Genomic DNA, 27,572 nt, shown 5'->3' on the forward strand with positions numbered 1-27,572 from the left:
TGTGGGAATGTGCCAAGGGGCGGGGAACACGGATGCCTGTGCCGTACTGATGAGTTCTAATGAGGATGGTCTACGGGTGGCTCTGTTCCACGGTTGCATTGTGGGTATAACCGCATCATAGATTTGAAGCTTTCGTGACTGCAAGGATTCATATTCTCAGGTTTTTTCGGTAAAGTCACGTCGGTAAAATTAAAATTAATAAAAGTAAAATAAAAATTAAATAAAAATCACGACGTTTCGGAGGCAACACAAGCTTCCGTCTTCAGGTGGAACCGTCACAGCACGATAGCTGTATCAAGCAAGATAAATTCCTCCCACCCTCAACCAGTATATATACAAGGACTGTTTTCTTGGAATTTCTCTTGCTTGATGCAGCAGTCGTGCTGTGATGGTTCCACCTGTAGACGGAAACTTGTGTTGCCTCCGAAACGTCGTGATTTTTTTTATTAATTTTAATTTTTAACTACGTGACTTTACCGTAAAATCCTAAGAATATGACCGCATTGTCAACTTATTCTTGAGCTGCTGGCCTATACAATAACACGGTGAGATATTCAGCTCTGCCGAGCTGGTGGTCTAGACAAGGATGAAACTTGTATATGCAATGTGGTGACCACATGACACTTGCATGCAAGGCGTCATGGGAGTCGTGCCATCCTGCTGTTTGTGAGCAGCACACGTTTTGTGCGTTGTTAAAAATTTCAGTATACCCGCAAAAGATTAACGTATATTGAATTAACCTAATTGCTGTATTGCTTCATATGGACACCCACCATGCCCCCAACTCACACCCACCATGACCCCAGCTCACACCCACCATGCCCCCAGCTCACACCCACAATGCCCCCAGCTCACACCCACCATGTCCCCAACTCACACCCACCATGTCCCCAACTCACACCCACCATGCCCCCAGCTCACACCCACAATGCCCCCAGCTCACACCCACAATGCCCCCAACTCACACCCACCATGCCCTCAAATCACACCCACCAATGCGCCCCAGCTCACACCCACAATGCCCCCCAACCCAGACCCATACAATCCTTTCGACTTGCGTCCCGGCGTCCTCCGGCTCACGTGGAGCAACCCGCAATTTACGCAGTGCATAAACCACCGGGGCCTGAACGGCCGATGTTGGCAGACGCTCGATACCGAGACGCCGATAATTGCATCACGCACGGCGCGAGTCTTTGGGGGGTAAATCACGAGCCGTGGAGCTTAATGCGTGAAGGCAGCAGCCTCTCCAGACCGCGTGAGTGATGGGGCAAGCGAACCCACGAGCACCGATACGAATGTGGGGTTCTCACTCTGCATATCACCACGCAGACGCCTGGGAAAGTACGTGAGCGTCGCTATTATTGGTGAAGATACTAATTCTAGATTTGAAGCTTTCGTGACTGCAAGGATTCATACTCTTAGTTTTTTCGGTAAAGTCACGTAGGTAAAAAATGAAATTAAATTGATAAAAATAAAATAATAATAAATCACGACGTTTCGGAGGCAACACAAGTCTCCGTCATCAGGTGGGACCGTCACAGCCAGATTTGCTGCTGATACAGACGGAGACTTGTGTTGCCTCCGAAACGTAGTGATTTTATATTATTTTATTTTTTATAAATTTTTATTTCATTTTTTACCTACGTGACTTTACCGAAAAAACTAAGAGTATGAAGATACTAATAATGATTCACTGGCCTCTGTCAACCCCTTTATTGGGTGGAGGCTTTCTCGCACAGTGCACGGTGTTGGATAATAACTTGCGGCTAGCTGCGCGTCTCGGGCCTGCCCGCGTGCCACGTGCGCTCCCCTCGAACTGCCGTTCGCCATGAACTTGAGGTCAGAATCAGAAGTTTTGTTTTTGTACGAGAGGAATCCGATGAGCTGTAAAGCTCTTTTTCCCACAGATGCGTTCACAGCGCAACGCGTGAAACATTGAGCCACGGCTCGTAACCTCTGTGCTCCAACACCCCCCGCCCCCTGCTGTCTACCCCCCCCCCCCACCACCACCCATACTCCGTCCAGCATGAATACAGGGGATTTAAATACTGTGTGAATAATGGTGCAACTTGGTAATTACTCTATTATCACGGTGGAGAAATGTGGGTGTGAGACCATTATTAGTAAGACATTCTTAAAAATGTGCAATGAAAAGGACCCTGTTATGCAAGCAGTGTTATTACTGCGTCACGAATGTGGTGAGGGCTCGTCATATGCGCTTAGCACAGCGACAATTAATGCGTCCGGTCTAAAAAAAAACATAAACTTGCCAATATTCCTGCAATTGCGAGGCATCAGATAACTAACTAAAATAAATGCACGTTTTTAACCTATTCTAAGATTTGTTTTTAATATCGCCGCAGTGAATGCTAATCGAGGCGCCATTCGTGCCGTACCGGTGTGCAATGACCCCCCCCCCCCCGTGAGAGTCTGCACGGCAAACGGCTCGCTCCCTGCTGACAACATCCGCTCAGTGCGCGGCTTAATTAATACGACAGCGCGTCCATGCGGGTAATTTCATTAAAGGTGGACTCACCCAATCCGCCGGTAACACCCGCGCCGATGTCAGGATGGAAGCGCGGATTTTTGCCGTCCTTTCTACGCATCAGTGCGCGCGCTCAACACTCCCCAACCGCTTCCACCTCCCTTGTGTCTGCCCAAGTTTGAAAACCCCGTGCAATTGAGTTCATGAATTCAAGTGCCACTTCGATTTTGTTTTATTTGTCACATTACCGGCTCCCCAGTGTCACAACGGGAGGGGCTACGACAACATAGGAAACATTCTTTGGTGAAATAAAATAAAAAAAACCCTAGACAATGACAGAAATTCTTGGTTGGTCAATCGCAATAATTTCCTGTAAAATTCTCGCCCCCTTTGCAGCGCCCATTCGTGGCTTCATTCTGCCGTAGAGTATTTATCAACGCCGCAAGACGACCGGTTCGCATGTGGGCTGTGTGCGAGCGCGCCACATCGCTTGTTGTAATCGACATTTCTAGATCAATTCATTTATGCGTGTGCAGTAGTATTATTAAAGTCCACGTGTCAGCACGGCTGCGTAGAGTGTAGCGTGAATGTTCGTGGGTGGTGGTGCAGGCCCGCGCGCCCGTTAACCGCTCTCTTCTAATTTCCTGCGCGAGTTTTTCTTCAAGGCTGGGTGGAAGGTCACGGCGATGTCCGCTGGTTGGGATCTCGTTCTCGATCCTAGTTGATGAATATCGGACAATGCCCTCCACCCCTCGCCCCCCCCCCCCCCCGAGAAGCGCCTTTTGTGACGTGGCTGACATTTGCAGGAAATAAGAATCCGCTTGATGTATCGCCCCGCGCAAAGTGGGTTCGCTCTCCTCTTTTGGGGCCCATCCAGCACCCACGGCGGGCCCCCTCGGACAGGTGGGGTGACCCCGACGTGAAGATCGCATGCGTTGCCCACATCCGCGTGCGGCACGGTTGCTGATGAAGAGAGGGCAGAGACGCTCTGCGCGTTGCTGTGTAAACACCTAAACGTTAACGCGACGCGTGTCCGTGACTCGCACTCACGGGTGCGGCGGGGGGTGTTTTTGCGAGCGCACAGCAAACCCGAATTGACGACAGCACAATTTCAACCTGCTCACTGCCCTCGACTGCCATAGTGTATATTCTTAGATTTTTTTTCCGGTAAAGTCACGTAGGTAAAATTAAAAATTTATAAAAGTAAAATAAAAATAACGTAAAAATCACGACGTTTCGGAGGCAACACAAGCTTCCGTATTCCACCTAAAGACGGAAGCTTGTGTTGCCTCCGAAACGTCGTGATTTTTATTTTATTTTACTCTTTACCGACAAAACCTAAGAATATGAATCCTTGCAGTCACGAAAGCTTCAAATCTAGAATGCCTTCGTGTATGTCCGTCCATCATTCTCCACTGCCGAGCGCGCTACGGGTGGAGTGCGGTTGACAGGCGGCGCAGCAGTTAGCGCGTCACGCTGTTATTGTGCAATGAACCCGGCAATGTGGAGTTCGACTCCCGGCCATGGTTAACGTCAGCGGAGCGTGCTATCTCCATCAGTCACCGGACCCCCACCCCCTTTACCCCTTTCACAAGCATGTGCTGATCAATTCTAGATTTGAAGCTTTCGTGACTGCAAGAATTCACACTCTTAGGTTTTTCGTGACTTTTACCGAAAACTTTACCGAAAAAACCCAAGAGTATGTGCTGATCAGTTTGGTGAAATATGGTCCAATTCCTCTTGATATGCAAATTATTTTGTCAAGGCGCACTTCCCCCCTTCCAACCCAGTTTAAATATACGCTCCAAGCGTGGTGGTGTTTCATTCAGACGCTGTCTCCCCGACAGACCTGGTCTTCACCCGAGGACGGCTGCTTGCGTTGTGGCCGAAACGTCGTGAGAATTATTTTATAATGTTTTATTTTTATTATTTTATTACTTCCCTTCTACGTGACTTTACCGAAAGAACCAGGACGATGGTCAAACCACTCCAAAAACCGAAACTGCACGGGAAACCTTCATGCAGCAGTGCATTGGTACAGTGGGGGCTGTGCATGCACATGCACGTGTGACGTCACTTAAAGTCAGTGTGACTCAGAGACAGAAGGGAGGCTGAGTCATTCGGAACCGATCTTTTTCTCTGCCAGGTCACACTCGAGGTCGGTTGAACTTCTTTCGCGCCGTACGTCGCCAACCGTGCTCATCGGAGGCGCGGCAGAAGGGCGACAGACTAAACTCAACAAAGATATTTGCACAAAGTTCGCTTCCAATTTTAATTTTTTACCTACGTGACTTTACCGAAAAAACCTAAGAATATGAATCCCTGCAGTCACGAAAGCTTCAAATCTAGAATTCGTTTCCAATCTCGAATGTAAAGTGCATAGCCTCAGCGACTTCCTAATATCGTTTGGAAGGAGCATTCCAGACGGCCGCAGAAGCGCATCCGGAAGCACGTGATGCGGTCACCGCCGTCTTTGTTCGATGGATGACCAAAAGCCGCCGCTGTTGCTGCGAGGAAGTCGCGAGTTCGCGTGATGATGGGTTATGCTCATCGGCGAGGAAGGTGGTGAACCAAGCGGGGCACAGTCGGATTTTTTTACAATCGGGTTTAATGGTCTTTTTATATTAAAACCCGATCATCTGAGATTGGGAGAAATCCGGTGTAATTGGTTCTAATTGCAGAACCGCACTTCGCCGGCTTCTCAACGATGGGCTTCATCCATTCCAAGCTAAGGAACTCACTGGCGCCCACGATTGTGGAGGAGAAGCTCGTGTTCATCAAGACCAACCTGCCCGCCGCATTCTACGACTACCCCACGCCCGACGGCCCCCCGAGTACGATAGCAGCACCGACGAGGAAGCAGCCTACGCCTTGGATCAGAGTTTCGTATTCATTAAACCAGGTTTTAATTCCCCGAAATCGGGTTTAATTGTATTAAAGAAAAAACCCGATGCCTGCCGCTGGAAAAATCTGTTTTTTTTTCACCCATGTGGTGAACAGTTGTGACGTGCGCCCGGTGGCATCACTGCATTTCACCACATCACTTGCAAGTAGGCCCGATCCTCGCGTGAGATCTCGGATGCTAAGCGCCGTTGAGTCTGGGATAGTGCTCCAGTTTGTGGCCACCATGAACAAACAGGTTGCCATCGGGCTGCAGTGCCGTGCAGTCGAGGGCGTTGCTGGAAAAAAAATCCATTGTTGTGTTGTACTGTACTCCTGTTCCTCTACGGAAGTGTTCTTCATTGTGAGGCACGCGGGCCACTGGTGGCCCCTGGTGGCCTTTAGTGCGGCCCCTGACGTGCGGCCCCCGACAACACACAACACGTGAACACCACACACCCCATCATCATCATCGTGCTGCTGCTGTCAAACCCAACAATGGTTTCAAACGTGTAGCGGCCATCACCACTGATAATGTCGTATCGGGGAAAGTGTCCCTCCTCTGAAAATTACCAAAGAACACTGCACTACGTCTATGCTCCCCGCACTAATCAGCGGGGTGTTAAAGCGTGATCCGAAAGCCATCCCCGTCCCAACCGGCGCATGGATGCCGTCATCCCAGCAGTGGATTGACAAAGGGCTCTAAATGTGCGTTCGCGACAATTCCGACACGGCTGCCTTAAGTGTTCTCTGTGAGCCGCGCAAAGTCACACAGGGGTGACCCACACTCCGCAGAGCGCACAGCGCATGGCGGGGACGGCCGTCCTGCGTGTTAGCCAATTTTCAGATGCGTGCGATAGGAGTATCGAATGGGAAAAGATTTGTCTCGCACAGCGGATTCCATTTGGCAGTCGAGGAGCTCAGGGTTGGAAAGTTCTGCCAGTTGCCTTCAACTCGACGCGACAGGACAGCGTGTCCGGCTAGAATCAACGCATCAAATGGCACGCAATATAACTTCCTTCTGCGTGTTTCTTGCCTAGGCTTGTGTGTGTTAAGATTTGTGTGTGTTTGTGTATTGCCGCGGTTCACAGCCAACACCAGTGACTAAACTATAAAGTTAAACATTTGTTTTAGAACCCACTGCGCTGTATAAGTCCTTGTTTAGTTAGCCACCTGGCCACAAATGAGAGCTCAACGAAGTGGCTTATCACGTGGACATTCAAAGCAGCCAAATACTCTAAACGCGTGTTTCTAAAGCTGCAGGAAAAATAATTGGAGGACCCGGAGAAAACAAATTCGCACGACCACGGGAGAACATGCAAACTCTAAATGCACAGCAGGCGTCAGGGTTGGGATCGTACCCACAATCTCATGTATACCAGGCGAGGTAGCTAACATCTCACCACCATGATAATTATCTGAACTGGTGCTTGGCTTCAGATTAGCACGATTGGCTACGTACGGTGCGAAAGTAGCTCAACATACATGCATACAAGTGAGTGCTTGGAGTGCAAAGATCACCACGAGAGATACAAAGGCAGCCCGGCGTGGTGCTGGCCACCCACACCCTCGTGTTCCGTGCAGGATATGACAGGTGCTCGCTAAAACAGCACTTGCCCGCGAGCCTGGTAAGGCTATACGGGGGGGTCTATGTCTGTGTCTTGTGTGTGTTCAAACGCAGGCTGCCGACACCTGAGCAAATCCATGCACAAACAGGTTCACGGTTTTAAGTATATTTTTTCGAGTACTTTTACCATAAGGGGCCGTCCATAAATGACGTCACGCGATTTTGGACGATTTTTTACCCCCCCCCCCCCCTCGTCACACGGCGTCACAAAAAGCCAGACCCCCCCTCAAATATGACGTCACAAAGCTCTGCCCCTCCCCCCCCCCAAGAAAAATAAACATGCTTCAAATCGCTTTAAACAATTGTCATTGTAGTGCGTATTTCATGTGGCGCTGCACTCTGATATTGTAGAAGACATTTATTAAAAAGTCTGTTTAATTATGTAGAACGTGTTGTCTATATTTATTTAATGTTGCGCATTTTGATGTGACGTCACATTTCTCAACCCCTCCCCCTCGTCACAAATGTCTGACCCCCCCCCTCTCCATAGGTACGTGACGTCATTTATGGACAGCCCATAATCTAGGAATAACAATACTAATGAAGCAACCACAATATGAGAAGAGTATTATGATGAAAAGTGAATAATAAGCGTGGCGTTTTGTTTAGTTTTGGTCACCAGGGGTATACACGTGACACTCCCTGCCTTGGAGGGTCACATGGGCGACTTCTGGACTCAAGCAGTGCTGCCAATTCGCAGATGCAGCCTCTAAATACAGACTCTCTCTCTCGTCTGGTGCAGAGAAGAATCCCTGACGACTTCATCCAAGTCTACAGAATCATCGAGAGATGTAACATCAATCTTGATTTGAAGCTTTCGTGACTGCAGGGATGCATACTCTGTGGTTCTTTCGGTAAAGTCACGTGGGTAGAAAATTAAATTAAATAAATCACGACGTTTCGGACGCAACATAAGCGTCCAACATCAGGTGGGGAAACGTGTGTTGCGCCCGAAACGTCGTGATTTATTTTATTTCATACCTACGTGACTTTACCGAAAGAACCAAAGAAGATGTAACATTCTTACGTTGTACGTCTCTACATGGGCATGGGCCACTTTGAACATGACCTTACACGAATACACATTTTGCAAGCCACGATCGAAAGTATGCCCTCTGTAAATGCGCCAGTCTTACACAAAAAAAATTACAAAACGCATTCCCCCACGACCTTTCCTTGCCGAGTTATGGGCGTTCGAACGCGTTAATACCACTGCTAAATTCAAAGCCCCGGAACGCTAATGTGCTTATGTGCATTACAAAGTTAAAATGGGTATCTGCTGGTGCCGGCCACGAAGATCAACCGCCAGCCTCGCAACGGTATCCCTAGCAACGGTATCCCTAGTAACGGCATCCCTAGCAACGGCATCCCTAGCAACGGCATCCCTAGCAACGGCATCTCTGACAACGGAATCTCTAACCGACGGCATCACGAGCAACGGCATCCCTAGCAACGGCATCCCTAGCAACGTCATCCCTAGCAACGGCATCCCTAGCAACGCATCCCTAGCAACGGCATCCCTAGCAACGGTATCCATAGCAACGGCATGGGCCTGCAGGAAGTTTAGAGGAGGCTCATGGGAGGTGCTGGGCGAAATCTTTGATTGAAAGAGGTAAAAAATCAAATATGAAGAAAGAGAGGATTGAGGTAAGAATGAGAACAAATTAGAGGCATGAATGATTGAATGAGAGAAATGCCTCAGAACTAAACAAAAAGTATACAATTCTGTTCATATGTACTGAGAAATTCTACAACTGGACCTTGAAGCGCTTATGTGCATTGTAAAATGAAATGTTTCGCTATTCGCCAGAATACAGCGTGTGCACGTGAGGAAATGAGTGAGTAAATGCGACAATAATAAGAGAGAAAGGTTGAATGAATGAACGGGAGGAATGAGTAACTGAAAGAATACGGGTCATGAGTAAATCAATGAGGCATGTGTGCAGTGATGGGTGCAGCGGTGAGTGTAGTGGTGAGTGGTAGTGGTGAGTGTAGTGGTGGATGTAGTGGTAACGGTGAGTGTAGTGGTGAGTGTAGCGGTGAGTGTAACGATGAGTGTAACGGTGACTGTAGTGGTGAGTGTAGTGGTGAGTGGTGGTGAGTGTAACGATGACTGTAACGTGAGTGTAGTGGTGAGTGTAGTGGTGAGTGTAACGATGAGTGTAACGGTGAGTATAGTGGTGAGTAGTGGTGAGTAGTGGTGAGTGTATTGGTAAGTAGTAGTGAGTAGTGGTGAGTGTAGTGGTGATTAGTTGTGAGTGTAGTTGTGAGTGTAATGGTGAGTAGTGGTAAGTGTAGTGGTGAGTGTAGTGGTGAGTAGTGGTGAGTAGTGGTGAGTGTAGTGGTGAGTGTAGTGGTGAGTGTAGTGGTGAGTGTAGTGGTGAGTAGTGGTGAGTGTAGTGGTGAGTAGTGGTGAGTGTAGTAGTGAGTGTAGTGAGTTTAGTGGTGAGTGTAGTGGTGAGTAGTGGTGAGTGTAGTGGTGAGTAGTAGTGAGTGTAGTGGTGAGTAGTGGTGAGTGGTAGTGGTGAGTGTAGTGGTGAGTGTAGTGGTGAGTGTAGTGGTGAGTGTAGTGGTGAGTGTAGTGGTGAGTGTAGTGGTGAGTGTAGTGGTGAGTGTAGTGGTGAGTGTAGTGGTGAGTGTAGTGGTGAGTGTAGTGGTGGGTGTAGTGGTAGTGGTGAGTGTAGTGGTGAGTGTAGCAGTGAGTGTAACGATGAGTGTAGTGGTGAGTGTAGAGGTGAGTGTAGTGGTGAGTGTAGTGGTGAGTGTAGAGGTGAGTGTAGTGGTGAGTGTAGAGGTGAGTGTAGTGGTGAGTGTAGTGGTGAGTGTAGTGGTGAGTGTAGTGGTGAGTAGTGGTGAATAGTAGTTTCCCTCGCTTATTCATTTTGACCACCGCAACTTGCGGTCGCGCGCCATCCAGGGGAGGGCAGTGACTTCGTGGCGTTTGCGAATGGGCTCCGCGTGCCCGGAATGACGAACGGGAAAGCGCCTCTCCCGGTCTCGGCGGTAGACGGGGGACGATGGCGAGACCGCCTTTAACTCTGCCGCCTCCCCCCATTCGCAAGCTGCGTCTCGCCCGTCCTGCAAACTCGCCCATCTCCTTATCCCAATCAATGCGCCCCAACGCAGCCATCGTTTCAGACACGTGTCGCTTTTACGCACCACATGGAGGAGCTCGGACGGCGAGCGTGTGTGTCGTGTCCCGTGCTGGCCAACCCACCCCTCGTGTGCCGTGCCGGTCTTTCATAAGTGCTGCTCGCTAACATCGCCTTGACAGACTCAACGGGTCTGTTAAGTCTATGGGGGGGCGGGGGGGGCTAGTCTTTGTCTTAGTGCGGAGACGTTTGCATAGCGGTGAGCGCGCTGGGCTACGAACCCGGCGACTCGCGATCGATTCCCACTCACGGCCACCAACACCAACGAAGATGATCTAAACCGGTCGTGGGTCTCCCCTAGGTCGACTCAGCCTTAAATGAGCACCGAGTGCGGTGTATAAACATCGCCCCGTCAAAAAAGTGGTCGTGCTACAGAGAGGCTGCCCCCCCCCCACCATGTTAACGTGGAATTTCTAACGCCCGTCTCACATCACCTGCCACACACCACCTGTCTGTGCAGGACGCCGCTGTGCCCTTTGACTCGATCACTGCCTCTACTTTCCCCAGGGTCGGTGCTGCAGGTTTCGACGCACATCCCGCGCCGCCGTTCACTTCCACCGAGCTACCACGTGCCGGCAAAATCGTGTCTCGCTATGTAGGCAAATTAACAAATTCGCCAATATCGAAATGGGGCAGGACTCGGACACGCGCCAACGTGGTGACGTGTCAACGTCACGCAGACATTGCGCGTTACGCTAAAATGAGCCATCGTGAGTAGCTCTTTATCCGAGGTCACGATCGCAATACATTTGATCGAATGCGAGTGACTGGCGACAGGAAAAAAACATCGCGGCAGTCGTCCCAATCTCTGTTTGTCGGCGGCCTACGACGGGGCTGACCGCGAAGCGCGTCACGTGGATGCTGCACAAGGCGCACGTGGCGTTGTGCTTCGCACGCAAATTGTCTGAGCGTTGAAACGAACCCTACGGCTGTTCTGCTTAGTAGCTCTCACGATGACGACGGGCATTTTTTAAATCCTTTATATTAAGTTCGCTTGCTTGCTTGCGTGCTTGCGTGCTTGCTTGCTTGCTTAGAACCGTGCAAATCTTTCGGTCGTTTTTTAACCCACTTCCCGTGATCCAATCGAGCTGACATTTTCCACACAGACTCGTTGTGCGTGACAATTAATTTTCGTGAAATTTTTTTTCCAAAATTTTACACTGTTTCGGGAATTTTAAAAAAATATTTAATTACCAATTGCTTAATGCTGGCAGACAATCATCTGACCCATAGGTGGCAGCCATCTCAAGCCAGAGGACGAGAGGACTCTAGTCGCCACGCATATAAAGGATTTATAGTGAAAAACTTTGTTTTTTTACGGGTTAATTTTTTTCTCGTCCATTTGACGGATTCCATTGAAGTAACCAGGACACTTGGAGAACCGCCTGGCGAGGCGGCTGGCGGAGGCAGACGTGAAACAGCGATACAGACTCAGAGGAGGTGGGTGGGGGGTGGGGGGTGGTAGACGAGCAAGCGCCCAGTTTTCACGCACACTTTATTCAACGGACGGACATACACGGCTGCACATACCGACACGCGGCAAGAGGGAAAGACAGAAAAAAGGTCGACAGGCAAGTTAATACATTTATATATATACGGAATATCACCACCGAAAGGCTGGGGGTAGTTGTTGTCCAGGAGGCATTGCAAACCACGCGATCAACATCCGTGCGCACGCCCCCCCACCAGCATCCACAGCAGCAGCAGCAGCAGCGTTTAATGCGTCGCCTTAACCACACACAGCGATCCCCACGCGCAACGCGTTCCGCTTTGCCCGCCCCCTCCACCTCCACCGCCGCCGCCGCCGCCGCCGCCGCGTGACAAAATAAACGGAGCCGACGAATGGCTGCTGCGAGCCGAGCATCGGGACCGCCGATCCCATCAGACCCAGAGGGCAAGGCGTATCTCCCACCCCCTACCCGCCTGCCTACCCGCCCCACTCTCTCGAGACTGAGGCATCCACAACCCGCCTCTGGTCTCTTCCCAGTTTGCCGGCGATCTCCTCGCCCGTCCACTCACCGCGCCCGTGAGCCCTGCGGTCGACCTCTCGGGGCACGCACGCGGTGGTTTTGGACTCTTTTGCATCCTGACACGAGAAATGTGCACACCTGCATATTGCCGCTTCTGTCTGCTACTCAACTCCGTTGCAACTCGGCTAGCGGCGCGCCGCGGTGGTTCGACACCCGTTTGGGGACAGGCTGGATTTACTTAGCCGTGCCAATGAGCACATTAACGAGGTGGACATTGAGGTGTATTTTTTGCACCATTGGAACCTCATTTCGCAGTAAATAATATGATAATTGGTTTTTTACCCTTTTATCTGGCAACAAAACTGACACTTTTTTTACAAGGAGTCATGTGTGCATAGACCACAATGCCTGCAGTCATAATGCAAACCAAAAACATAACTCTGATAATGTATGCACTGTCCTTGAAGTTGATTGTTCTACACCCGAGACAGCTTTTCTTAGAGCCTCGTCTCACATTTTTTTACTGGCAAATGAGGTTCCAATGGTGTAAATGCTTACCCCGAGCTCTCATACTCTGATGGTGCATTGTCTTTGAGTTGTGCGCCTTTTGGCGTCATCTGGTCCAACACCATGTGAGACTAGGCTCTAAGGAAAGCTGTCTCGGGTGTGGACCAATCAACTTCAAGGACAGTGCATACATTATCAGAGTTATGTTTTTGTTTGCATTATGACTGCAGGTATTGTGGTCTATGCAAACATGACTCCTTGTAAAAAAAAGGTGTCAGTTTTGTTGCCAGATAAAAGGGTAAAAAACCAATGATCACCAGTATTTTTTACCTTAAGCTGCTTCCACACGACCATCCACACTGCTGTGGGTGCATTTAATAGACATTAGGCGCAATGTCCAGCGCACGCACAATGATATCGCAGATGCGTCACAGTCATTGACCATATCACCGACTCAAACCGGTCACGTGACGTCGCGCCAGAGGGGGGGGGGGGGGCTCGCAATCGGGAGGTTTGCGAGTTTAAATGCAGGCTGGGGGATCATCGACTCAGTCCATCATCCCTCCGATCAGCACTTCGTGAGGAGGTCTGCAGTGGTTGAACCTATGGGGAGACTCATCTCCGTCACAGGAATGTGACATTTTCACCACTGGCTCAGTGGTCGCCACGCGTAATGATCACCGCCGCAATGCACACTCGCGCAGGAGAATCACTTTGACTTCTTAGCGTCCCTTCTGGAAACAGCGATGCGCAATCGTCAAGGTGGCCGTGTAAATATTTGTTGACTTCGTAATGCGGTCAACTGTACAGGAACGACTATGGCAGGCGCTTTGGGCGGTTGCTGATTTATTATAGCAGATAACTCCAACTCAAACACTTTGTTGATATATAACACACTATCGCAAGTGCAGTGTGTGAAGTTCATGCCGTGTGATATGCGTGACACACACAGCCTCTCCAGACTGAACTCGTTGCCAGCCATGTGACAATCCACCCACCCCACAACACACCAACTTGAGACGAATTGTCACGTGATGCAGTTCCATTCAGGGATACGGTCATTATTGTATCCGTAGTCTGTAGAATGTCTCATTTTGTCTCCGTTTTTAGAGCTGCGTTCGCCTCCTGTGGCCTGCATGTCGTCAATCATCGATTCTCACACTCGCGTCATTCCATGCCCGCATCGTGAGCACAAACAAAACAATCACTTGACTCCACGAATCGATGCATCGTTACGCGCCGCGCACTCAAAGCCACCGTCCTGTCCAGACGCAGGAGAGAAGACAAATTTGGCAGACGCTGAAAGTAGCGGGCGGCGGGGGGAGAGGGGAGGGGGGTGGGGGGAGGGGGGAAAGGGGAGGGGGGCGCAGAGGGGGTTAAGAATCCGCTTCATTGCCAGCTCAAGTTGAGCGCGCGTAGCTTGGGGGATGGAGAAACCCCACCGCACTGGGCGTTTTGGCAGCGAACAGGAGCCTCAGAAACGCGGCGTGAAGGCTTTTGTAAAGGGTCTAAAGCTCTAAACCCTCGAGCGGACATCATTCACGCACACGACACACTCGGTGCCTCGCCGCATTGTTTAAAAGCAGCAGAATTCGGCGCGCGGCACGCGGCGATCGATATTTATCTGAGCGGCTGCCTGGCGGGGAATCGTCGGGGGCTCTGCGCTCATCGCGCGGAACCTCCCTCCCCCCCCCCTCCTCACCACACCTTCCACGGCCCGCTTCTTGTTTACCCGCAGAGTGAAGGGCACGACAATTTCTGTATTGCAAAAACAAAAATAACAAAAAAAAACTAACTCGTGGCACGCAGCGGGGTACATTTCACTGCCCCTTCAACCTAGTGCAGGAGTCGGCGGCCCCGGAGTGGCATGCGGCTCTTTAAGGACTGCTTCGTGGCGTTATTTATGAATGACTCACGATCTCATATTAACCACAGAGTGCATTGCGGCTTTTGAAATATTGAGTCTTTTTTTTTTCCGAATTCGAAAAAAATGTCTCTTCTTGTTCTTGTTTGCCGACTCCTGCCCGAGTGGGAAACTGGGATGGCCACTTTCGATTAAATCACCGTAAGAGGTCACGTGACTTCCCATCAACACACGGTCTTCAACAGATGCCGTTTTCATTGGCTAAGACACACAATTCCCAACTCAGACGATCCACACCAATCGCCACATTTGTTTGTAGCAAACACCACGTTTGCCAATGACGAATTCCCTAAACGACGTCTAACATCGCAAGGCAACCAGACGTTTTACCAAATGCATGCGTGCGTCCGTGCACTCGATCTGCACACAGTTTGCAAGAAAGTTGAGGTCGCCTCAAATGTAATTCCCTCCTTTTAACGCCTGGCGAGAAAGCCATTGAAATCCACTCGCAAGCTGTGATCGCACGCGCGGTGATATATTTTTTTATACATGTATACAAAGGAATTGGGTTTGTTGTTATTGTTGTTGCTTCAACTGTAGCGCCAAAAATCGCCTTTTGTGAACATAACGCTCATCGCAAGACCCTCCACTAGCTCACGAGGCATGTGGCGGGGGGTGGGGGGGGGCACGGGAGCAAGAGGTCACGAATCACTTTCACAACAAAGGGCCCGGCTGACCCCGAGCGGTGACCTCGAATTGCTCGCAGAGACACGGACCCCCAGTGAAACTCGCCAACGTGTGACCTCAACGTGAGGTCAGCCGCAAGTGGGACGAATTTACCGTTGCCCGGATGCCACGCGTGGCTCTATTTAGCGCTAAGCACGGCACTGCTACTATTACTACTACAGTCTGCGTACTCGGGCTCCGAGGCTGTACAATGCAATCCAAATGTATACAACGCGGATCGAATGCAGCGCCGTCTCGACGATTGTCGGCGCTAAACCGGCAGAAATTGCTCCGGCAGTCGCTGTCAAACCTGACCACGGGGGGTCTCTGATGTTCTTTGTTCATGTTTTTGGTTGTTGCGGTTGCACCCGAGGCAAGAGCCGCATGGCTCACAGGGCTATTTCTAATAAATGAAACTGAATGTGCCTGCCAACACGTAAGCAGTAGCAGCGCTCACGGCTGCACGCAGCGTTCTGCATGAAGTGCCCCCAGCCATCGTGAGGTGGACAGCTGAGGTCATGCACCTGGCCCTCTAGTCCATTCGCATGACATCAACCGATCCAGTCAATCGGTGCTGAAGAAGTTCGCGTGCTCACAGACAGAGACACGCGTTGGTCAGGTCGGTACTTCACACACGGGGTGAGGCCAGATCTGGGATCGACAGCTCTGGATGGGCATGCTTACGATGTATTTTATTTATGTATTTCTCATATATAGGGTTGCCACCTGTCCCGGTTTTCCCAGGGTCGTCGTCTTGTTGAGCTCGCTGTTCTGGGCAATCAGCGAGGCTTCCCAGCACGTTAAAAGTCCAGGTTGTTGTCCGTTCCATCATCAGGCGCCATAGGGCACCACTCGAGATCATGCATGAACATTCAATTCTCCCGTTTTTTTGTATTGTGAGATATTCCTCTTCTTTTCATGATTTGTTTGTCCAGGAGCGTTTGTTGTCATAAGGGTCCTGGTCAGGTTGTCCCAGTAGCGGGCGACGATTGCTATTTGTTTCCCAATGAAGTCATTGTTTTAAACTTGGCCAATTTGTATCATGACGCCAACAACGCACGACCTCTACACTTTTCGAACAATCCAAACGGAAACGTTGAATATCCACTAGGAGCGGACGGTGGAACATATTTAATGATTATTACATCCACAGTATTTTCCATGGCGCCCGTTAAGTCGAAACAGCGGGGCCACGTGTGTGGATTTATTATCATTATACCGGTGGTGTGCCGTCGCAAACAGTAAATCGGCGCCAAGATGGTGAGATGTTAACTACCTCGCCTGGTATACAGGAGGTGTGGGTTCGATCCCGACTGTGACGCCTGTATTTTTGGAGTTTGCATGTTCTCCCAGTAATCTCATGGATTTTTCTCCGGGCCCTCAGGTTTTTCCTTCCACATTTAGAAATAATAATATTTGTTTAGCGTGCTTGGCCGCTATATATTTCCACACGACGATAAGCCACTTCGTTGAGCAATCATTTGTGGCGAGGTCGCTTCTAGAAAATTGTTATATAGCTCAGTGGGCCTTACCTGGTAAACTACAAATATTTACTTTAAAAAAGTTGAGTACATTTTTTTCGGCTGTGTTGTATGAAGGAGGGAGTACGACACACATTAGCATTGTGCCCACGTGATCTAACCCAGCAACCAAGAATGAGTGTGTCACTGCCGCTGGGTTTTCATTGTATACCCTTAGAAGTGGCAGCCCTGCCTACCACCTGCCTACCACCTGTCTATGGGCCAGCAGATGACTACACGGGCCACGTGTGCGATGGGCTGGCACCGGCTCGCTGCGGCACTGAGGCGCAATTCACGCGGCGGGTGCGTGCAGCGTCATCTCAGCGGAGCCTCAAGCCGCCGCGATGACTCAACGAGTAAGGAGCTCCTGGCGTGGGTTGTCTGGTATCTCAGAAGTTGCGTTGAACGGTTGAGTACTAATAATAATAATAATAGTTCAATTTGTAACGCGCGCAAATTTGCAGACTGTAGTGGCCGCAACTCAGAGACGCGGAGCCAAGCTCAGAGTCGCTCGAAAGCATGATTGTAGAGGTGAGTTTTTAAGTGTCTCTTGAAGGAGGCGATTGAGGTGATGCTGCGAATGTGCAGAGGGATATCGTTCCAGACTGTTGGGGCTGCCACCGAGAAGCGGCGCATAGACGTGACCATCCTGGATCTTGGTATCAAGAGAAGGTCGTGAGTCACGCTGCGCAGGCATCTGCCGTGTGCTGAGCTGCAAGTTGTCAGTAATGAAGAAAGGTACTATTCGTCCGTCTCGGACTAATCGAGGGGGCACAAACCGACTATCGAGACGCAGCGACAGCCGTGATGCCAATGGAGGTCCGTTCACAAAGCAAGGACGAAAAAAGTGTCGTGGATTTGCCTTAATCCGCCGAGCGGCGAGTTTATTTTCGGGAGAATATTTGCGAATTTGTATCCGCGCGGACTTGCGGTTGATGTTTTTTGTTTGTTATTGTGTTGTTCAATAGCTGGGGACGCGATGGCGAACTGTGCCATGTGCTTTGAGTTCGTCACCCTTGGCACCGAAGTGCCGTGGCAGTTGGGAAGCCTGGAGCGACGTGAGGGTGGAGGCACGGCACGCGGCCTCTTTACTAAATGAGGAGCTGACAAACGATGAGACGGGGGGGGGGGGCTGAGACTGGGCGTTCAGTTGTCAATTGAAGCTCATTATTAACACATTACCTCAAGGCAAATCACGTCGTAGCGCAGAGATTACGGTGCGCAAATTGTATCCAATTAGCCACCTGGTTTGAAACATTACATGAAGTTTGTTTAATTAAAAAAAAATCTGCCCGGTGTTAGGCATATGTTAGCAATTGCCTGGGTCTTCTTCCTCTGCACACGCCCTACTCGTTACTGCGCAAGTGGCGAATGAATGACGGCGGGGAATTGTTCGCGAGATGGATTCTAAATTTGTTCGACATGTTTTAGACGTCACACCGATATTACTCAGCACATCTCTCTCTCTCTCTCTGTGACCCACCTTAAAATAGAACCCGTATTAAGAATCGGGCACTCGACTTGGTAACCTTGGGCGGATTACGATGGCTAACTTACGATTTGCCGCAGCTACAGCTTAAGGCGCAACCCTGCAATTGCCTGCCCGCGCCACTGCTGGTGGAATGGCCTCCGCTAGAGGGAGCTCTAGATAATATATTGTCGACTATCACGTTGACCAAGCGTCGTGGTACGAGGTGGGAGAACCCACGCTTTACTCCACCAGGCATGCAACCTGCCGATAGAGGGCCAATACGTCACGGCAGCTCCAAAGGCGTGAGGAAGCCTTCATCCAGCAGTGTATTGCTGGATGATGATAATGATGATGAATAGGCACCAGGGTTGTATGCTGTTTTAAATTAAAGCATCGGCTTTAGGCACGTGATGAGCTCAACCTCTACGCTATTCAAGGAATAGCCACAATTCGGGGGTCAATTAAGAATCGAATATTTTACAACGGTTTGTACCATTTGATTTCTATCGGATGTCTCGCTCGTTCCTTTGTTCCGTCGCTTCGCCCCGTGCTCTCTGTGTCGCCCCCCCCACTGCCTCCATCCATCGCTCCAAAACAAGTCCGAGATTACTCCCCCCACCTAAATGTACAAGTTGAGAGGATAATTTGTCGATTCGTTATGATCACTTCACTTGCAATTGCATATAAGTGCTCTAGTCACCCCTCTATATGTTAAATGTCTCTGTAGCTTCGTGTTGTACTTTGTGCCGTGTTCCGTCTGGAGGCAAATCTTCCCCAGCAGATTTACGTTGCAGGGAATTATATTTTTTCGAACATTTTCTATTCCACCTCGTGCGATAGATGCAGTTGCTTCTGTACCGATTTAGTTTTTTTTATTTATTTTAACTTTTTCGAGTTGGTGAGCCAGACTCTATCCTGGTCTCTTGGCTTCATCACAACCAACTCAACGGGCCCTGTTCGATCCAGCCTGTCATTCATTCCGACCGTTACCCCAATGGAACCACGTTGGATGCAACTTGAACTGTAATGAATCCACCCTTGCATGCGTGATTGTGATAATGTATTGTTGTATTATTAATAGTATACGCGCTCTTGCACCACTGCCAACGCAGCAGCACTACCACCAAATTAATTCGTTTGCTTTTGGAGCAAGAAGAATCATCATTACGCGTGCACATGTAGAATACTGTGTGTGTGTGGGGGGGGGGGAGGGGTGGCAGTGTTCCGTGCGTCTTGGCTACATGGGGGGGGCAGCCGTCACCACTGCGGGGCCGCGTCGTTTCTCTCTGCTTTTTCGGGCTAGGCCAATCGGAATGCACCACTCATGCGTGAACGGGGCTTGTTTTTTTTTTTAAAGCCGCATTAAAAGCTAGCCAGTCGCGACTCCGCACCGCGGCACCGCGAGTCCGAGGCCCTGCAGCCGCGGCAAGATGGTTAGTTAACAAATCCCGGGCTCTGAGAATTACATAAAATAAAAAATAAACCTTCCACGCGTTAATTAACGTTGTCGGGTCTAAGCCAAACGTGCAATCAAGGTGACATGTCGCGGGCCAATTTAAAGTCTTGCCACGGGTCTCTCTCTAAAAAAAAACCCTGCCCTGGCATTCATAGCGGAATTATTTATAGCGCCGCGATCACCTCGTGATACAGCCGCGCGCGCAGAGAGAGAGAGCTCGAAAGAACGAAACATCCCTCTTACTTGGCAAGGGAACATGAACAAGAGGTCACAAAGTGTCATTTCCAATAACCTGGAACAGAGCGCTCATCAGACACACACACACACACCCCCTGCGTGTGTTGTTGTTGTTGTCGTTGCTGTTGCTGTTACCGCTGTTGTTGTTGTTGCTGCTGCTACTTTCTCGCACCGAAAGAAAGTAGCAGAATAACAAACACGTGCGCGCCGCCCGCCCTCAGGGCATCTGCAGGCAGAACTGGTCTTGCTCCAAGGGCTTCTTCACCCAGTCACCCAGGCCGGCTCTGCGCAGCCCGCGGAACAGCTGCTGCTTGGCCGCCTGGTAGTCGCGCGCAGCTTGCTTCGCCTCGGCGTAGGTGCCCGGTGGGGTGGCCTCCGGGTGCTCACGGCAGGCTGAAGGGGCCACGCGGACGCTGAGCTGCAGAGGAGGAGGGGGCGGTGGTGGAGGGGGGGGGGGCAGCGGTGGTGAGTATCGCGTCACCGTAGCCGCACGCGGATTATTTCGTTTCCTTGAACCAGGTGATGGATCAAGAGGCGAGGAGAGTGTGTCTCATCTGTCAAGGGTGACGTGGAAGGGTGGACGGGGTTGGGGTGGGGGGGGCGAACCTAGGACCGGTACCACTCGCCAATGAGGTTGACCCGTGGCTAAGAATCGGACCAGGCTGCTGAAACTCCGCTGGGGTTACTGTATGTACTACTTTACTGAGTGTTGCCATCTCCAGCGTTTAACATCACTCTCCTCTCCTTTGTTGTATTTGGATTGCCAACCAACAATTTCCCTCTCATTTTGTATTTGGATTGTCAATCAACATCGAGTAAAACATCAACAAGATGCACCAACTGTTATATTTTAGCCCCGCCCCCCCCCCCTAACACGTTCCACTCATTGGCTTCCACATTCAGATAACCTCCTCCCCCTTCCCTCCCCCTTCAACTTGTATTTAAGGGCTTGTCTCTTGGAATTTTGCCTCACTTGAGACAGTAAATCTAGCTGTGACGGTCACACCTGATGACGGAAACTTGTGTTGCCTCCGAAACATCGTGATTTATTATTTTATTTCTATTATTATTTCTATTATTTTTATTATTATTTATTTTTTACCTACGTGACTTTACCGAAAAACCTAAGAGTTTATTACTGTATGTAAGTTGAGCCACTTTCGCGTCGTACGTAGCCGACCACGCTAATCGGATGTGTGGGGGAAGGACAAGGAACTCAATTCACAAAGCAGTTCTTCAGAAATGTGTTTGTCAATCTACACGATTTACAACTGCACAGCCCCGGTGGCTTCCTAATATCGGAAGGAAGAGGGTTCCAGACGGCCGCAGAAGCGCATCCGAAAGCGCGCGATGCAGTGACCGCCTATGTTCGATGGCCAGCCGGAAGCGGCCGCCGCTGCGTGGGTGACCGTAGTTCGCGTGATGATGCATGCTCTTTGACGAGATCGGCAAGGGATCGTGGTCCACCTGTGGCCGTTCGTGTTGGGGCGTGGTTCTCGTGGGCTCCGAGAGAGACACTGGCAGTGGCGCCCACGCCACGCGTTATGTTGGACTTCTTTCGCGCCGTACGTAGACAACCGAGTTAATCGGAGGTGGGCGGGTCAAGGACACAATCGTGAGTGGCCCTCATTCAGAAAATGGCACACGTGGAGCTCGAGGCAATGGTTGGTGCATCGCGACCAGATTCCACCGATCGAGAGAAGCTTCATACGACGAACCGGTGGTGGCTTTGTCCGCCTTCTATCGGCTTTAGCGTCACACTAACAGGGGGGGGGAGGGGCACGAAGTGATTGGTTCACTGCTGCATCTGTATGAGACCTGGAGCCATGCAGAACTGGAGGATTGTACCACCACTCTCTGAAAACAATCAGCCTCAGCAAAGGGACTCGACTCGATTTGCACCCAAAAGTCCAGCCATGTCCGTCGCTCTCTACGCAACCGAGTACCCATCGCACGGCAAACAGCGCAGTACATTCGCCAATGTGATTTGTCACGTTCATGCTCACGAACGCATCGACAGTTCAAGTTGTAATGCGCCACGTTATTGAGGAACTACTGGGGTGGTCCCTCCAAGGGCGATTCGTGGTAACGTCGCCTCTATCCCCCATGCGCCCCTTCTACGCAGACCGTTGAGTTGCCGTGCACATGTTGGGGAAGTTCTAGGATTTTTTTGTTTGTATTATCATTGTTACGAAGTTTTTTTTTTTGTTACCCGACAGGAAAGCATCGCCGAATCTTAATACTCTCATTTTTCAGAAGGGGCTTGCCAAGTTGTTGCTGTTTTTTTATGTTTAGTTTGTTAGACTTCACCCCCCCTCCCCACCCGTACCTCTGATTATCACGCTTGGCTACGTACGGTGGTGAGAAGGAAATTCAACACGCACACACACACACGTACGCGTTGCTGCTGTGTGTAACCCCGACTGTGTAGTGCGCAGGTAATATTGCAGCAGTGAGACGTTTGGCCCACGCAATTGCTACACCTGGTGAACAGGTGTGTAGTCTACACCAGGTGTGTAGTCTCCAACAGGTGTGTAGTCTACACCAGGTGTGTAGTCTCCAACAGGTGTGTAGTCTACACCAGGTGTGTAGTCTCCAACAGGTGTGTAGTCTACACCAGGTGTGTAGTCTCCAACAGGTGTGTAGTCTACACCAGGTGTGTAGTCTCCAACAGGTGTGTGGTCTGCAACACGACTACGAGATAAGGGGCCGTCTATAATTGACTTCACGCGATTTTGGACGATTTTTGACCCCCCCCCCCCCCCTTATCACACGGCGTCACAAAAAGTCAGACCCCCCCTTCAAATATGACGTCACAAAGCTCTGCCCCTCCCCCCCCAAAAAATAAACATGCTTCAAATCGCTTTAAACTATTGTCATTGTAGTGCGTATTTAATGTGGCGCTGCACTCTGATGTTGTAGGAGAAAACATTTATTAAAAAGTCTATTTTATTAAGCAGAACGTGCTTTCTATATTTATTTAAAGTTGCGCATTTTGATGTGACGTCACATTTCTCAACACCCCCCCTCCCCTCGTCACACATCGTCACAAAAGTCTGACACCCCCCCCCTCACCCCCCCTAGGTGCGTGGCGTCATTTATGGACGGCCCATAACCTAGCAGCGAACTTCAGAGCAGCGAGGGGGTTAATATCGCACTGCAGGCTGAACGCGCTGCCATCATTGTCATGCCAGTGCCGATTAGCAACGGGCCCGACGCTATTCGTTCCCCACAAGAATAGCCCCGTAAACATGCAAACATTGAGCCAACATTGGCACGTCGTTGGAATCGTTGAACCAACGTTGGCCCAACGTTCCATGTTGACTGGGAGACTAATTGTGCTATTTGGATCATAACATATACCTCGTACATTGAGACGCGTTGTCTTAATCCTGGTCCTGACTCTGTATACGTAAACGTGTACTGTGTGTTGTTGTATATTGTCAAGTGTTTTGTCGTCACGTGTAAATGCGTGTTTGCTGTGTGTGGCACGTGGCTGCCTGGACAAACGATGGTTTCCATGTTACGGGATTCTCCCGGTTGAATATCTGTGGATTAAAATAAAACACTCAAATCTTCAATTCGAAGATCGCACAGCGATCGGGGTAAGCTGACCACCTGTTCAAGCCCCCCCCCCCCCCCCCCCCGCGGAAGCGGACATTACAGATCAACTTCCGAGGTCCCTTCGACTCTGCCTCGTATCCGCACTCGATGATGCGCCTCCTCGCGCGGACAAAATTCCATCTTTGGGGCTGACGACGCCACGAGAAAAACCCCGACGAGAGATGAACAGCATGAACTGCGGAGTGGATACCGAGAGAAGGCGAACGAAGGAGAGAAGCAAACAGCGGAGGAGGTGGCCGCAGTGAGATGAAATCAGGTAATTATTCAGAGGGCAAGGCTGAACACGAGCAACTGGGGAGAGGAAGTAATGGAAAAGAATGAGGGGAGGCGTTTGCCGAGCAGTGCGATGTTACCGGCTGACGAGCACAAACAAACAGCATCACGTGCATCGAATCCTGCAGTCTATGGGTCTTGTGGATCCCACAGTTTCGGTGCAGCTTTTGTTTTTAAGCGGGCAGCGTGGGAGGAGGAGGGGGGAGGGGGAGGGTGGAGGACAGGGCGCACTCGGAAGCTCATGAATTTCAGATTCGCGTCCACTCCCAGATTCTGCATGGTTCTGTGGTCAGTAATTGTGAAAACAGCCGACATCAACTCAGCCTGCTCATGTGTGCCGCCAGCAAATGGAAGTGTGCCCGCACGGTAGGCCGTGCTGTGCCCGAGTTGCGGTACAAACTTACCGCACGTTTGAGTTTAACAAAACATTACTCGGGGGAAAAATGCGAAATACAAATTCTGCAAGGCCACCCCGAACCCGGCACCCGCCACCATCCATCCCACTACTCCACACCTCGCACCGCGTAACCTGCACACCACAGTAAGTGGGGCATTGGGAAAGGCACTTGACGGTTCGAAAGGACGATGGCTTCTGGTCGACACTAACAACGGAGTGGCAGTCAAAGGACGGAACGCGCCCGAGAGGACGTTCTACCGTGCAGACGGAGCGATTTAATCAGCTCGCGTGCAAGGGGCGAGATGAATTTTTTATTATCGGGTCAGTGAGAGATGGCGACTTGGGGAGGCGTTCGTCCGGCAGGGGATAACGACGATGACGGTACCACCATCACCGCCCTCTCCACACACCTCGAGATTATGGAGATGATTTTGCTGCTATGGATTACCACTTGAAAAGCCACTTGGTTGAGCTATCATTTGTGGCCAGGTCGCTTCTGAAAAAGAAGCTAATAACTCAATGGGATGCAATTGCATGAACGATGCTATATAAAATGAAATTATTATTACCTGGTAAGATGAAAAAAAATGTGTTATTTGTATATCTTTTTTTAAATGACATGTTTACCTTTCCTGTACTGTGCACTCCTATCGCGTTTCTGTATTGTCTTTAAATCTTGACTTAAAGCTTTTGTGACTGCAGGAATTCATATTCTTTTGGTAAAGTCACGTAGATAAGTTCAAAGAAAATAACAAAAAATATAACAAAAAAACGACAACATTTCGATCACAACACAAGCGATCGTCATCTTTTTTTCCTCCTGACGACGATCGCTTGTGTTGCGATCGAAACGTCGTGGTTTTTTTTTTTTGCTATCTTTTTGTTATTTTCTTTGAACCTATCTAAGTGACTTTACCGAAAGACTCAAAGAATACTAATTGTTTTTGTTGTCACTTTATGACCCCGTGAACAAGAGCCTTATAGTTCATCGGATTCCTCCAGCAGAGTTTAAATGAAGATTCTGATTCTGACTCTGCGCATCGCTCCTCTTCCTTCCCAGGGCTGCGCGCTCATCCTCAACGGAATCAGCCAGGGCCCATTTGTCGGCCACGGCGAGAACGGCATCTGCGTGTGACCCCTCACGAACCCCACCTTCCCAGCCCCCTGTATCTCTCTCTCTCTCCTCGCTCTCCTTCATCTCTTCTCCCCCCACCCCGCACTTGCAGACCCTGACAGGCCGGGCTGCTCATCAGAGTGCTCATCGCGGGAGGTTGCCGGAGCGGAACGGCACGGATAGCGAATCGGGGCCCCGCCATTGATCTGCGGCCACCCGGGCCGACCCCGTGGCCGACCCGGGCCAGTTCTAAAGAGTGATGGCCGCAAGCGTCCATCCGCGTTCAGACTTGCGGCACATCACTCCCACACGCTCTCTCTCTCTCTCTCTCCCGCACGCTCTCCCCTCCTCTCTCGCCCTCCCTCCCGCTACCGCCACACGCTTTCACGAGAGAGATTTGTGCGAGGATGTAATGCCAAACGCCAATTCATCGTGATCCCCACCACCACCACGGATCCATCTCTCGCTCTCCTTTTCTCTCTCTCTCTCGAGTTTATCAATTAGAATAGAATAGTGGATGATACTGGTCCATCGCATCGGCCACACGACCTTCTGGGAGTAATTTAACCCGACTAAATGATGAGACGTTGAGTGTCTACACCGGTCCAGAGTTTGATTATTTGAAACTAATGTTGCTGATAAATAGGCACTCTCAGAAGGATGTGTGCTGAAAGTGTAAGTCAGAAATTAACTCAGCTGGACGGGAAGCTTCTGCCCCCCCCCCTCTTTTTGTTCAATGCAATTACGTGCAGAAGTTGATGAAAATAGCAGGGTAGGAATGGGTTAAACAAATTGGGGCGTTCGGAGGCTTTGTAGGGACTCCTAACCACCCCCTTAAACACTTCCACGAATAACACAGTGAACGGGCTGGAGGGTCAATTCTGCTCCGCCACTCGGAAAGGGTAAATTAGGCCACACCTCTTACCCCGCCCCCCAGCCCCCCTACCCCAGCCCCCCCCCCCAGTGAGTGGTTTGCTCGCTCGTGTAAATGTTGATACCGTTTAGAGAGATCCCTTAGGAGCAGCAGCGGAGGGAGCGCGAGAGAGCGCGAGAGATCGTTACTGGGGAGAAGGGCTGATGAGAGGTGAAAGTTCCAGTGGGAGAGAGGGGAAGGGAGAGCCGTGCGTCGGTGTCGTGATGGGGGGAGGGAGCACGCCCGTGTGTGGGGGAGTGGTGCTACAGCGGTGAGCGCGCTGAGCTACGAACCTGGCGAGCCGATTTTTTTCGGTAAAGTCACGTAGGTAAAAAAATTATAAAAGTAAAATAAAAAATAAAATAAAAATCACGACGTTTCGGAGGCAACACAAACACCAGTGACGATTATCTGACCCGGTCTTTGGTGTCGCCTAGGTCGACTCAACCTCAAATGAGTGCGGTGTATAAATATCGCCACTGGGGAGACAAAGGCGGTTGGGAGTGGTGCTGGCCACCCACCCCCTCGTGTTGCCGTCCCGGCCTTCACAGCACTTTGCCTCCCAACAGCAAGTTGAGACTATACGCGGGGTACTTTTGTCTTTGCCTTGCACGTGTGCATGCGTCGCTGTGTGCGTCCGCGTGACATACGGCGGAGCGACACCCACACACACACAGAGGAACTCGTGCCTGTGCATAGGTGCCCGCTCGCTCCCAGGGGGCGCTTCATCCCGTGCCAATTAGGCGCGACGCGCGTGCACGTCACGCAGCTGCTTCGGCCTCCGAGACCTAACCCCATCCCTCATCTGCCACTCGCTCACTCTCCACTCCCCCCTCGCTGGCCCGCTCGAGAGACAGAGCGAGAGTCTCTATGATGGACCGGTCCACATGGCCACTGCGTCCCAGCAGTCTCCATGATAGCGCGAGTGGAGAAGCCATAAATAAAACATCTCAACGCCCTCCGCTTGCATCGCACACGAGAGTCAGCGCGTCTCGTCAGCCGCGTTTACCCGTGAAGCCGGACTACTATCACGAGCCACGCTGACCCCTTTCTCTCTCTTTAACCACCTCCCTGCCCCGCACCCCCACCGCCACCCACTGCCCCCCCCCCCCATCCTCCCCCTCCCAATGTTAACCACTCCGCCCCCCAATCAGTGATAGTGACAGCTGCCCATCACGACACTAAAGCTCAACTGTTTTTATTTTTCGATTTAAAGCTTTCGTGACTGCAGGGATTCATCTTCTTGGTTCTTTCGGTAAGGTCACGTAGAATGGAAATAATAAAATAATAAAAATAAAACATAATAAAATAATTCTCACGACGTTTCGGCCACAACGCAAGCAGCCGTCCTCAGGT

The 27,572-nt window shown here is 50.5% G+C and overlaps 1 protein-coding gene and 1 long non-coding RNA gene across 9 annotated transcripts in view; one reads left to right on the forward strand and one right to left on the reverse strand.

The window, feature by feature from the left end:
• Positions 1-8,531: 8,531 nt before the first annotated feature.
• LOC133345253 (uncharacterized) lies at positions 8,532-27,437 on the forward strand. 6 transcript variants are annotated; one of them, XR_009755427.1, is made up of 4 exons: positions 8,532-8,639; positions 16,910-17,087; positions 23,562-23,775; positions 25,416-27,437. It is a non-coding gene; the product is annotated as an uncharacterized LOC133345253 (long non-coding RNA). The 6 variants fall into 6 exon arrangements; XR_009755429.1 differs by having other exon boundaries at positions 8,554-8,639; positions 16,961-17,087; XR_009755430.1 differs by lacking the exon at positions 8,532-8,639 and adding an exon at positions 16,002-16,023 and having other exon boundaries at positions 16,958-17,087.
• Positions 8,539-27,572, reverse strand: part of LOC133345252 (double-stranded RNA-specific editase 1-like) — a 212,762-nt gene continuing 193,728 nt past the window's right edge. The window contains exons 10-11 of one of the 3 annotated variants that reach the window (XR_009755426.1): positions 12,952-20,313; positions 8,539-12,457 (exon numbers count right to left, since the gene is read on the reverse strand). Coding sequence is in view for 1 of the 3 variants with exons in the window: in XM_061555846.1 (XP_061411830.1) it covers positions 20,113-20,313 (201 nt within the window). In the remaining 2 variants the exon portion in view is untranslated. Of the gene's footprint in view, positions 12,465-12,548; positions 20,314-27,572 lie in introns of those variants that run through there. The other 2 variants (XR_009755425.1, XM_061555846.1) reach the window with 2 other exon arrangements.

This window comes from Lethenteron reissneri, chromosome 21, assembly GCF_015708825.2.
Source record: "Lethenteron reissneri isolate LAM-NWPU_2019-01 chromosome 21, ASM1570882v1, whole genome shotgun sequence".
In the NCBI taxonomy this organism is placed as follows: domain Eukaryota; kingdom Metazoa; phylum Chordata; class Hyperoartia; order Petromyzontiformes; family Petromyzontidae; genus Lethenteron; species Lethenteron reissneri.